The 13890-nt window shown below is 42.1% G+C and overlaps 1 protein-coding gene across 1 annotated transcript in view; it reads right to left on the reverse strand.

Annotated features, from left to right (window-relative positions):
* Positions 1–12033, reverse strand: part of LOC134217963 (uncharacterized) — a 575616-nt gene extending 563583 nt beyond the window's left edge. Inside the window, exon 1 of the mRNA XM_062696816.1 lies at positions 11972–12033. Coding sequence (XP_062552800.1) covers positions 11972–12032 — 61 coding nt within the window. The 5' untranslated portion in view covers position 12033. The remainder of the gene's footprint in view (positions 1–11971) is intronic.
* Between the last annotated feature and the right edge of the window lie 1857 nt (positions 12034–13890).

Raw genomic sequence — 13890 nt, forward strand, 5'->3', positions numbered from 1 at the left:
CGCTGAAATCGACCGATTACTCGATCAAGGAATACTCGAAGAATCGGATTCAGATTGGACACTGAATATCGTGCCAATCCAGAAAACATCGGGGCGATACGACTCTGTCTGGACGCTCGCAAGCTAAATGACAGGACCGTACGTGACGCCTATCCCCTTCTGCACCCTGGACGAATTCTTGGACGCCTACCGCGAGCAAATTTTCTCTCCACAATTGACCTCACCGAGGCATTCTTACAAAGTCTTCGAAGGTGGATTTTCGTCAAGAGAAAGGGGCATCGAATTGTCCAAAAGTGTTGGAAAGTATTCCCAAGGAAAATTTAGCGATCGCCAATACCGAAGAAATATCATTAGACCACGACCCATCCGTGAAAACCCTAGGTTTGGTTTGTTTGCCAGGAAACGATCGTATCAAATTCTTCAACGTGAACAACATTCATTGGCAACCGTGTGACCATGATCCAACGAATTACCGAACAATAGTCCTGGAACCATGTTGCCGGAGTGGACAAGCCGGCAGACTTAATATCACGAGGTATTGAATCCTATCAAATCCATGCATCCATCCACGTTTATTTCGATTACAATTTAAATAAAATATTCGATTAGAACCGATAAAACAAAAATAAATTTTGAATTTTGTTTTAATTTATGATCGTGTGTCGTGTTTCGTTTGCGTTCGTAAAATCTGTTCGTTCCTGTATCAATTTCAAGTTTATAGTATTTTGTTATAAAAGCTCAACTCATTATGGCACGCATGTGAGCTGCAAATAGGCGGCAAACAGGCGCCTGCCTCTGATCGGCATGCTAATCGGTTGGCGCAATTTTATTTGAATATGCTTTACAATCAAATTGAATGATAGCTCAGATTTGTAAAATGATTTCAAAAGATTCAAATTTTCTTGCGTTAGTACGACTCAGACTCGCTCATTTCGTCTACGAATCGGCTGGAGAGCAGAAGTGCGCGAATTAAATACTTACGTTCAGTTCTTGAAAGTTTAAGATTTTGCTTGAGTAATTTTAGTTGAAGGTAAAGTTAGTGAGTGAGTTTTAAAAAATAAGTGGTGTTGAATGTTCTGTGTTTTTCTTCCTAGTTTTGTGGACCGAGGTCCAATCGATTGCGTTTTCTGCTCCGATAATTTTATTAAAGTGAATTAATACGAAAAAAGGTACACTGACTCCACATATATGGGTCACTTTGTAACAATAATTAGTCACTCCATTTTGCATGTCGGTCAAATGGGAATGACTCATATTAGTGTGTGACCCATGATTGTGGGGTCAGTGTAATTAAATTTAATTAAGCTGAGCAATTCTTAAAATAATGTGATTTCGTGTTGGACACGCAGCGCCCTGTGCTTTTTTTCGTACGGCTGGAAATTTCCGTCGTGTTATGGCGACCGTACAAGGATTCGTCGTGGGGCGAATTCCGTTCAAGATCATCGAGACCCGTGTGTTCCGTGAAGGCCCGCCTCAAGTAGGTAGTTAAACGGAGTGTGAAGCCGTTCAAACCATCGTAGCGAAGAATCTCCCATCGGTCGTCCATTGCCGAAGGTAAGGTCCCTCTCCATCAATTTCTGTGGACCGGAGCCTTCCAAGAGCGCGTGTCGTCTATTGCACGCAGAGCACCCGATCCGAACCGAAAGATAGAGGTTTCGCCGATCCCCGCTCGGTGGAACGGAAAAGTACGCGAAGCCGTACGCTTTGGGTACGTGTGCCTCTATCCGTAAGTGAGGATCGCCCGGGGGACATTATCGGCATTTTTACGCCGCCATTGCTCTCGCGGAACAAAACGGAAGCTTCCGTTCCAGCCACCACTACCTCCACATCTCTAGTTCGGCCATAAAACACAAGCGGGTCATCTGTAAGTTGCGCGCCAAATCGCAGCGTGGTAGAAGCTGCCAGATTCGTCGAAGTTCGTCGGGCCCCATCGGTCATCAAAAACCTGCGCAGGTACGTGTTAGAGCTTAGTTACATGGCCATGTTCGCTCTTAGTTTCCATTTCCGTTGAAAAACGTCCAGCACGAATAAAATATTCTAGAAGTAAAGTGATGGTGATTTAGCTTAATTACGTTTAACGTCAGTTTCTTAAATAAACGACTCACTAATTTCGGGAGCCAAACACGTGTGTTTTTTGGTAGTATAGAAACTTTTTGCGGTCCCTAAGGTCTTGCGGTGAATGAATGGGAGGAGATTTAGCTTGCGTTTAAGAGATTTTGCCAATTTCGCTTGATAACCGTCCTAGGGTTTTCCCTGAGCCAAACAGCCGGGCAAATAAAACGTCGATTAAATAAACTCGGTAAACGTGAACGGTTATATCAGGTTGGCATACAATTGCCCTTCAATCCTCCTGCCGTTCAAAATTTTGGAGGCAATGGTTTCCCTGGGTGCGGGGTGGTTGCGAGATGTATGACGATCCATGCATTTTTTAGAGGATTCATACAAAAATTGTTAGATGGGGGGGAGTGGTGATGAAATGGCCGCATTTTGCGTTACGTAATTGATAAACTTTCTTTAAGGAAAATTCCTTTGCTTATGCCACACGAAACTTGATATATTTTTACCTCCATAGTGCTTTGATACTTTTGTATGAAAGCTCACATTTCTAGGACGCATTTCAGAGTTACGAAATCTTTCAACATCCCATATGTACTTTCAGTAAAAGCAGGGCAGCAGGGACTATGTCCAAGGGCTTGACGATCCCTCCCCAGGTCATCTGCGAGTTGTGGGGCTTGCCTAGGATGTGGTTGGGTTTGACAGTGGGCCCTGTTAAATTCCTATAAAAAGCTGCATGTATCCACATGTATGCCCCACCAAAGCGACCGTGTGCCGCTCAAAGCGAACAAGCCCAAGTCCTGGTGTTAGGCGGGACGCTAAACAGCCCTGAAAGATAATGCGACTCGATATAATCTTTTCGTGGCGCTGCAGGAGATTGGCTGGACAGGACAGAAAGTGTGGAAAAGCGGGCATCGAGCGGCTACCTTCTACCAAGGCTGTGGCACCACAAACGAGCTGGGAACTGGCTTCATAGTGCTGGGTAAGATGCGCCAACGCGTGATTGGGTGGCAGACAATCAACGCAAGGATGTGCAAGCTTCAACTATACCATCATCAACATGCACTGCCCACACGAAGGGAGACCCGACGACGAGAAAGAAGCGTTGTACGCACAGCTGGAGCAGACATACGATGGATGCCTACTGCGGGACGTCAAAATCGCCATCAGTGACATGAACGCACAGGTAGGATGTATAAACCGGTCATCGGACCGGATAGTCTGCACACCGTATCGAATGACAACGGCCTACGATGCATAAACTTCGCAGCCGCCCGCGGAATTGTAGTACGAAGCACCTTCTTTCCCCGCAAAAATATCCACAAGGCCAGCTAGAGTTCACCTAACCAAGAAACGGAAAACCAAATCTAAATTCTTCTCCAACTTTACGAACGTCCGCACTTACCGCAGTGCGAATATTGAATCCGACCACTACCTTGTTGCAGTATCCCTGCGCTCAAAACATTCGACGGTGTACAACACGCGCGGAATCGATCGCCGCGGCTTAACGTTTGGCGGCTACAAGAAGGCAGACTAGCCCAAAATTTCACGTAGCAGTTGGAAGTGGCACTCGCAACGGAAGAGCAGCTTCTCTTGAAGATGGCTGGAGAGATATTCGATCCGCCATTGGTAGCACCGCAACCGCTGCATTTGGCACTGTGCCCCCAGATCAGAGAAACGACTGGCGAATGTGAGCAGTTAGTAGAAGAGAAGAATGCAGTATGGGCGAGATTGCTGCAACACCGCACGAGGGCGAACGAGGCACGATATAAACAGGCGCGGAACAGACAAAACTCGATTTTCCGGTGGAAAAGGCGCCAGCAGGAAGATCGAGACCGTGAAGAGACGGAGCAACTGTACCGCGATAATAACACACGAAAGTTCTATGAGAAGTTAAACCGTTCACGTAAGGGCCACGTGCCACAGCCTGATATGTGTAAGGACATAAACGGGAACCTTCTTACGAACGAGCGTGAGGTGATCCAAAGGTGGCGGCAGCACTACGAAGAACACCTGAATGGCGATGTGGCAGACGAAGATGGCGGTATGGTGATGAACCTAGGGGCACGCGTGCAAGACATAATTTTACCGGCTCCGGATCTCCAGGAAATCCAGGAGGAGATTGGCCGGCTGAAGAACAACTAAGCCCCTGGGGTTGACCAACTACCAGGAGAGCTATTCAAACACGGTGGTGAGGCACTGGCTAGAGCGCTGTACATGGGTCATTACCAAAATTTGGGAGAAGGAAGTTTTGCCACAAGAGTGGATGGAAGGTGTCGTGTGTCCCATCTACAAAAAGGGCGATAAGGATTGTAGCAACTAACCCTCAATCACTTTGCTGAACAACGCCTACAAGGTACTCTCGCAAATTGTATGCCGTCGACAAACTCCAATTGCAAGGGAGTTCGTGGGGCAGTACCAGGCGGGTTTTATGGGCGAACGCTCCACCACGGACCAGGTTTACGCCATACGCCAAGTACTGCAGAAATGCCGCGAATACAACGTGCCCACACATAATCTATTTATCGTCTTTAAAGCCGCATATGATACAATCGATCGGAACCAGCTATGGCAGCTAATGCACGAACACGGATTTCCGGATAAACTGACAATGCTCATCAAGGCGACGATGGATCGGATGATGTGCGTTGTTCGAGTTTCAGTGACATTCTCGAATCCCTTCGAAACGCGCAGAGGGTTACGGCAAGGTGATGGACTTTCGTGTCTGCTATTCAACATCGCTTTGGAAGAAGTAATACGAAGGGATGGCGGACGGTACGTGGAGGAGGCGAATGAACCACGAGTTGCATGAGCTGCTGGGAAAACCATCAAACGTTTACACCGCGAAAATCGGACGACTGTGGTGGGCCGGGCACGTAGCCAGAATGTCGGACAGTAACCCGGTGAAAATGGTTCTCGACAACGATCCGATGGGCAAAAGAAATTTCATACTTTTTCATATGTCCTCCTTTTAGATCACTCTAGAACCAAATGTCCACCTTTCAAAAAAAAAATCATCTAGTACGCCTAATTCCGGGGGCAACTTTGGAGTTTTAGTTTTCCGAAAAAAAAACAAATTTGAAACAGAAAGCTGCGACCCAACTATCAACAAGACACCCGAATGGTGATAATAGTTAGTTATTGTTATTAATAAAGAATAACCTAGTCACAGACCGCATCGTGCTTTCGTGCTGTGCGGTTCTTTCTCTCTTTGCGGAAGGAAGTTTTTAATACTACCCGAAGCTATTTTAATTTCAACGGTGCTTCTTAGCGCTATTTGTACCCACTAATCCCGTTACGATCTTTGCAAGGACCCGTGCCTTCGTTTTACGTTGGACCCGTTTGCGGAAGTAAAATTCCGACAAGCGGTGGTAATCCTGCAGGGACACCGTTCTGGGAAAAACATCTTAGAAGGTCACGTCTCCACGCTCAGCCATGAGCATTAATAAAAACAAAAGGAAGGGGAGTCTCTGAATTCTCCACTTCCTTCAAAGAAACAAGGTTTCAAGACCGTCCTGCCTAAGCGCGGAAAAATAGAAGGAAGCTGGAGAATTCAGATATTCCTTCTAACTCTAATATCGGAAATAATTCTTCTCCAATCGAACTGAGCAATCAGTTCGATTTGATTAATGATGAAATTGAGCAAATCGAATATACCTCTAGCCCAGGTGATTCGATTCATGCGAAAAAGCAAAGGATTCCGCCAATTGTGGTATCTGTTGCCGAATTTTCTGGCTTCCGGAATGAGATTTTGAGTAACCTCCAGGGGATCAAGGTTTCATTTCAGATTGCTAGGAAGGGTGACTGCCGCGTTTTGCCGGGATCCTTTGACGATCGCAAACGTCTTCTTCAGTATTTGACTGAGAAGCGCCATAAATTCTTCACATACGACGACAAAACTGAGCGATTGTTCAAAGTCGTCTTGAAAGGTCTCCCCAGTGATGACAAATCACTGGATGAGATTAAAATTGAAATTTCTCAATTACTTGGATTTTCACCAGTCCAAGTAATTAAGAGGAAAAAGAAATCCCACTCTGGTACTTCCCAGAGGGGCATTTCTCAAGAATTTTATTTAGTTCATTTTAACAAAAGTGCACTTCTTTGTCTAATAAACTCTAATCTTCTCGCGGTTTTCTGCATTACATTCTGTATTAAATTCCTCAAGATCTGAATGAGTATCATGATTCTTGATCGTAAATTGTGCCGTCCAACTGCAAATCACTGTTTTTGGATGTTTCTGCATACATTTTTGCATATAAACTTCCAACGAGTTTAGCACCGCCCAAACGTTGACTGATTTGGCTGAAATTTTGTCCAGAGCATCAGGGCATCAAATAGAGCCGAATAAGAGGGCGGCCCATCAAAAAAGTTGAAAAAAGTTTTTCCCATAATAATTTGAGCCACCCTAACCTACGTATGCAAACATCGCTGCTGGTAGACAAAATTTCTCTTCTCAAAATGAGGTTTATACCCATGTCCCAACGGAAAATAACGGTCATGTTGCCGATTCAGGCAGCATGACTGCTTCCGATTTTGATTTTTTAACTGAACAATTGCATCACATGATTGATGCAATGTTCAAAGCAAATACCATACCAGAAGCTGTTCAGGTTGGTATAAAGTACACACAAAAAATTGTTATCGGACTTCGTTTTAATGGATCTAAATAATTGTGTGAAAGTTCTAAATTGGAATGCCCGCTCTCTAAAGGGTAAGGAAGATGAATTATTCAACTTCCTAACAGTTCATAATGTGCATATTGCCATTATAACAGAAACTTATTTAAAACCCGGACTCTCCGGAGAGATCCAAATTATTTCATCTACAGAAATGATCGTCTTGACAGCGCCTGTGGTGGGGTCGCCATTGTCATTAATAGACGTATCAAACATAAATTATTTTCTTCGTTTGAAACCAAAGTTTTTGAAACCTTGGGAGTTTCTGTTGAAACAAATTTTGGTCAATTTTCCTTAATTGCAGCCTTTTTGCCTTTTCAATGCAATGGACTGCAAAAGAATTTGTTGAAAGCTGATCTTCAAATTCTGACTCACAACAAAAAATTCAACAAAAACAAAATTCTTCGTAATTGGTGACTTCAATGCCAAACACCGCTCATGGAATAATGCTCAAAGCAATTCCAATGGCAAAATTTTATTTGAAGATTGTTCTGCGGGATATTATACTATTCAATATCCCAATGGCCCTACTTGTTTTTCTTCCAGTCGAAATCCTTCTACAATTGATTTAGTTTTAACGGATTCAAGTCAGCTGTGTGGCCAATTGGTAACTCATGCTGACTTTGACTCGATAGGAATTTTGATGTTAATATTCCTTTGGATACCAAAAATGATATTGACAATGCGCTCGTATCTTTGACAAATTTAATTGTCGAAGCCAGAGGCATTGCAATTCCTTAATGTGAAGTTAAATTCAACTCCATTATTATTGACGACGATCTTCAGCTACTGATCCGTCTTAAAAATGTGAGGCGAAGGCAATACCAAAGAACTCGAGATCCCGCGTTGAAAGTTATTTGGCGAGATTTGCAAAATGAAATTAAAAAACGTTTCGCTATTCTGAGAAATACCAACTTTGAGAATAATGTCTCGAAGTTGGATCCCAGTTCGAAACCCTTTTGGAAATTAACAAAAATTCTTAAAAAACCTCAAAAGCCAATTCCGGCGCTTAAAGAAGGAAATAAAATTTTATTAACAAATGGCGAAAAGGCTCAAAAACTTGCTCAGCAGTTCGAGAGTGCCCATAATTTTAGTCTAGGTCTCACTAGTCCAATTGAGGATCAGGTTACACGGAGCTTCGAAGACATTCTCAATCAAGATAATGTTTTCGACCCTTCGTTGAGAACTAATTTGGATGAAGTGAGATCTATTACTAGAAAATTTAAAAATATGAAAGCCCCGGGTGATGATGGTATTTTCTACATACTTATCGAAAAACTTCCTGAGAGCTCTTTATCCTTTTTGGTTAATTTATTTAACAAATGTTTTCAATTGGCATACTTCCCAGATAAATGGAAAAACGCCAAAGTTGTTCCAATTTTAAAGCCGGACAAAAATCCAGCTGAGGCTTCTAGTTATCGCCCAATCAGTTTGCTTTCTTCAATAAGCAAACTGTTTGAAAAGATTATTTTAAATAGAATGATGGTTCATATTAATGACAATTCTATTTTTGCTGATGAGCAATTTGGTTTTCGCCATGGGCATTCAACCACTCATCAGTTATTAAGAGTTACGAACTTAATTCGGCTCAACAAATCTGAAGGATATTCGACTGGAGTTGCTCTTCTTGATATAGAGAAAGCATTTGACAGTGTTTGGCATGAAGGTTTGATTGTAAAATTGTTGAATTTTAATTTTCCTCTGTACATTATTAAACTGATCCAAAATTATTTATCAGATCGCTCACTGCAGGTAAACTATCAGAATTCTAAATCTGATAGATTACCTGTAAGGGCTGGTGTTCCCCAAGGCAGCATACTGGGGCCCATTTTGTATAACATTTTTACTTCTGACTTACCTGATTTACCACCAGGGTGTCAAAAATCTTTGTTTGCAGATGACACGGGCCTTTCAGCCAAAGGGCGAAGCCTTCGTGTCATTTGTAGTAGATTGCAAAAAAGTTTGGATATTTTCTCCACTTACTTGCAAAAATGGAAAATTTCCAAACTTTTTTGCAATCGAAAACTCAGCTTATAATTTTCCCACATAAGCCGAGAGCTTCTTATTTGAAACCTTCTAGCAGACATATTGTCACTATGAATGGGGTTCCAATTAATTGGTCTAGCGAAGCTAAATATTTAGGACTTCTGCTAGATCAAAATTAACTTTTAAAATCACATTGAATGCCTTCAAACCAAATGTAACAAATATATTAAGTGTCTATATCCACTTATAAACAGAAAATCAAAACTTTGTCTTAAGAACAAACTTTTGATTTACAAACAAATTTTTAGACCTGCCATGTTGTATGCTGTACCAATATGGACTAGTTGCTGCAATACCAGAAAGAAGGCACTTCAGAGGATTCAAAATAAAATTCTGAAAATGATTCTGAAGTTGCCTCCTTCTATTGCAACGATTAACTCCTTGTACCCTTAGTATAAAATAGGTTAAGATTAGTTTAAGTTGAAAACATTGTAATTCCTACATGGTTCAATTCAACCAGAGGAAAAATTCTAACTGCCAGAGGCAATTGAAATGTATTAATAATAACTAAAATTATAACATAGCAAATAAGGATGATAGTGTTAAGAAAACACGGAACACCTAGTCTAAGAGATGAATGCATGTATTAGATAATTAGCAAATAAAACTAGTTGATGGATAAAGTGGAACGTATTCCTTATTTCATGATAAAAATAATTAAATGAACTAAAATATTTAAAAAATTACATTAAAGGAAAAAATTAAGAGGAAAAAAATTGAAATTCAATCGTAGTAGGCATTTGAAATACCAGCATACTAACAAGCTAATGAGAAGAAATTTGAAATTCAATCTTAGTAGGCTGACAGGAATTCTAGATTATTCGAACGGTGAAAATAAACGATCAACATTCAGTGTTTTGTTTCTGAGGCGTGAACATGCGAATTATCCCTCGGTGTTCTACGCTTGTTTTCGTTGGTAAAAGGCAGATCGGAAGACGGATTTGCTTGGCTACTACAGATGCGTGAATTATTTTTCATGGAGCCTCATAAGGAAACTACAATCTTTCCAACGCTGACAATTCTGTTGCTTAATCGGGTTTGAAACCTAATCAAATGTTAAATTTTGTAAAACATATTATTGTAAAAAAAGGTAGAGAAAATCTTGCAATTAATATCATCATTATGGAACATGAACATTTTTTCATGAAAAATTGCGATTTGACAGTCAGCATTACTTACAAGTAGTCAATATTGATGCAAAATCACATGAAAAACTAGTATTACTATTTGAGAGTACAAAAACAAAAAAATAATATGGAAATATCTAAAAATAATGTTTTTGACTTTTGGCCAGGATTTGGGCTGAAATAGTGCGACGGTAGCAGGTATAGACTGACGGGCATAGACAAACTTTCAATTATTAACTGTGGAAATCCCAATAGAACACTAAATTGGAAAGCATGCAAAGTTCTAGTACCATTGTATGAAGAATGTATGCAATTGAAGAACACAGTTATTATTAGTACCAGATGCGAGAGTGACAGTCAGCCCTTAGCTTTGTAATGAATTTCAGTCAGCTGATTCGGATGCAGCTTTTCCTCTGAATACGACTTAAACCCTACACTCAAGGGTTCATTGAAGAAAATGTGTAGTGTTGGAAAAAAATCCTACGCAAATTTGAAATAATTAAGTATAAAAACTATCAAGAATTTCATGTGGAGATTCGAAGGATTTTCCATTCGAAATTCGAGGAAATTTCTCTTGAAAATTTGAAAAGGACCCAAACTTCCCGTGGAAAACTTTCTGTGAATATAGGAAAGAATTTTCCGGGAAAGCAAAGAGTTGGTCTCCCGTATCCGGGTTCTGGCCCAAAACGCCTTCTATATGTATCGCATGATGTGGAACTTTGAAAGATTAATTTGGTCCTCCGAAGCTGTCTGTGTCTTCACTATGGTCGGGGTTCTGCCAAATCACACCAAGCGCAAATGAAAAATTTCCAATATTTCTGCCAAAATTTTTGTGTAACAGATTCAATTAATCACAAATCGCATCGGACATTGTTCAACGCCATAACTAGGGATATCCTACAACAAATGTACGCATGATTTGACTTAAAATACTTTCCGTTTTTCTAAGCAAAATATCATTAGTCAGTCAAAAAGCCACTTGGTGCGGTTTGGCTGAACCCCGACCATATACGAACGAGATTGGTTAACAGTGCCTGATTAAATCCAGTGCAAACATTTTGTAGTTGGATGAAATCTTAGAGAGTTCACTGATCGATTGATGACAAAATCTCCATAAACGGTTAAAATACGACTAACTTTTCAGCCCATACTACCTGGAAATTTTTCGTGACTTTCTGGAAACTTTGGCTGGCTAACCGAAGAATGTAATCCCATGTCAAAATGCACCTAATATAAAAAAAATAACTGCACGAAATTCACGAGTTTTCGCTTTGATAAGGCGACTTCATGCACCACTCAAATCCAGCAGTAGTAGTTTCAGGGCAACAAAGACGTGATATAGCATCGTCATCGGAGCTACGAATGGGTCATCGCTCTCACCGACAGTCTGGAGGTCAGATAACAAAATCGTCCAAAAAGGTCACCTATAATTTAGTTTTCTTGTCCTGAAATACATTAATAGATTGAATGCAAGGATTCTAAGTAGTTGAAGCAGTAACCCACTCTGAACCCCATTCAACCAATTATTATCACATCCCCGACGACGATATTAAGTGTTTTGAATCGCGAAAATAATATTACACAATATGATGTTGACCAAGCCCAAACAAGCTAGTGCAAATGTTAATGCTTTTCTTTTACTTGACAACAATTTAGTCAAATTGATTACGACCACGATTGGCAACTGACAATGGACAAAACCAAGTTCGAGAATTTCCACAGATTTTTTTCCATTAAATAAATTTACTCCCCACCCGGGCCGTCCCCATTTCGACCATAAACGGTCCCATTACGCAATCTCATTCATTTTGCGAATTCCGGCCGCATTCCGCCAGAAATCAAATTTCGCCATCCAGAAGAACGAACGCACAGCACCCGGCCCAAAATCGGCGACAATCGTAATCAAATTTCACACAACGGCAACATCCAAAACGCGTGGTGCTGAATAAGAATCGTGACTGCGAATGGTGCCATTTGAAATTCGACAGCCATTGAATGGAAAATAAAAAAAATGAAAATAAATAGAACAATAGACATCGCGGGAGAAAAAAGTCGGATTGTACTCACTTGTTTGCACGTTGATGATTGCGATGAGCAGCAGCATAAATGTTATCCAAATTTTATCCATTGTTTCGGATGGGGTGCTTTCGAATAGATCTAGTGTGCAGGGTGTTTGGGTGCGTCAAAGGTCCGTTACTATGCGCGACACGTGGCCGACGACAAGGAGTGCCCAAGCGGATCCCTCAACAACTGGATATAATGATATCGAACGAAGAGGAAAATTGAAACACTATTGCCTTCGCTATAGGTGGGTGAGGTGCACACGAATTTTCTTCTTTCCTGTAGCCGATGATCGGGAGAATGGTTTGTGTGCGTTCCGACTATTAATGGGCGATAGATTGGATGGCCTGCTTCGATGTTGCCTTTCACCTCGAAGCCAACGCCGCCTACTTGGATTACTCTATTTATGTAGAGCTCGGCTCGAGACAATTAAGCTTAGTTAAGGTTGTTGTTTGTTGCTTGTTTCAGTTTATTCTTTTCTGCGTAGAACTTTCCCTCGATGGTTGAAGCTAATGACGCAGAGGTGGGATCGAGAGTTGTGCGCTTTCCGGACCCGTGTGTAGAACAAGATTGTCGTACGGGAGTAGTAGTTAGGAACGAGGAGAGGCGAAGCACTTTTCTTTTAGTACCGGAAACACTTTTTCCATTACTTTTCAACTGGCTTAGCTCTTACGGCACATTTCTGTGGAACCGTTAGCACATCTTCCACTGTAGAGCACTTTCTTGATTTATGTGCTCACTTTCACTCACTTTTTTCTACCACTGCTGCATCTCAACCTCAAATATCTCAAATATTTACTTGGATGTCACACTCTTACTCCTGCTTTCTCCCACCGTTGGAAAGAACCAAAACGAACCTTTTATCTACCGCCAACGGGAACGAGAAAAATTTATTCTGCCAGCGTTTCACACTTTTTTCTCCATCCTTCATTAATAATCCGAGTCGTAAATTTCCACCGCCTTCTTGGACTAGGAATTTGTGCCACTGCTTCACTCACTTCATCACTTCCTCAGCCTCCAAGGTGTGAAACACTCGAAAAAACACTCAACGCGTGCGAGTGATCCGGCAACTACCACATACGTGTTGTGAAAGATCGATGCAGAAAAAATCACCAGAAAATATTAGCGGAGACTAGTCGCGAAATCCCGGTTTTTCCCGAACACGCGCTTGGGAGAGAAAACTGCAATTAGCTGAATCTAGTGCACACCAGTGAAAAACTATCACCCTCCCTCACTCATTCGCTTCTCCCGGCAGCTATTGTTGTTGGAAAGGGGGTTTAATCTTCACACCTGACACACAATCACTTCCTTGTGCTCCTAGCGTGGGAGGTAGCCGCTTTGCCCCACCATCGTCTAGTCCCCCCTTGATTAAAGCCCTTCGCAATATAGGCCCCTCGGGTTCGGAATATGGGCCAGACACTACACTACTGAGGGGAACTAATGCCGTGGAAGCAGAGAGGCCACTAAAGAGGGGGGCGGGGGAGGATCACCACATAGATTCACAAACACACGTTTTCTTCCGCTGCTCAATCACTGACAGCCCCTTGCCTTTTCTGCTGCTAGCTTCCTGCGGGTGGCGCAGAGCCTCGGTGGAATCTTTCCTAGGATTCTCCTGGAGGAACTTTTGCTCACGCTGCTTCTTTGCACGGTTTCGCCCTGACTGAGGAGCGCTGGCTGGACGAGCTGCTGGTCAACCCGGTCGTTCGTCTTCAACCAGCAGCAGCGCGCTGGTTTCGTTCTCGTTGAGAAGCCGAAGGAAGCAGCAGCTGTTGCTCTCAGATTCCTATACACTCTCCCACGCTCATTCAGGACTTCACACTGTGTCCACCAAACATGGCAGCAGGTGGGTGGTTGGGTGGCTCGCAGGAGCTCGATAACGCAAAGAATGCTGGAGGAAAAACAACAACAAACCCGCAGTAGACGAG

This window comes from Armigeres subalbatus, chromosome 1, assembly GCF_024139115.2.
Source record: "Armigeres subalbatus isolate Guangzhou_Male chromosome 1, GZ_Asu_2, whole genome shotgun sequence".
Taxonomy (NCBI): Eukaryota; Metazoa; Arthropoda; class Insecta; order Diptera; family Culicidae; genus Armigeres; species Armigeres subalbatus.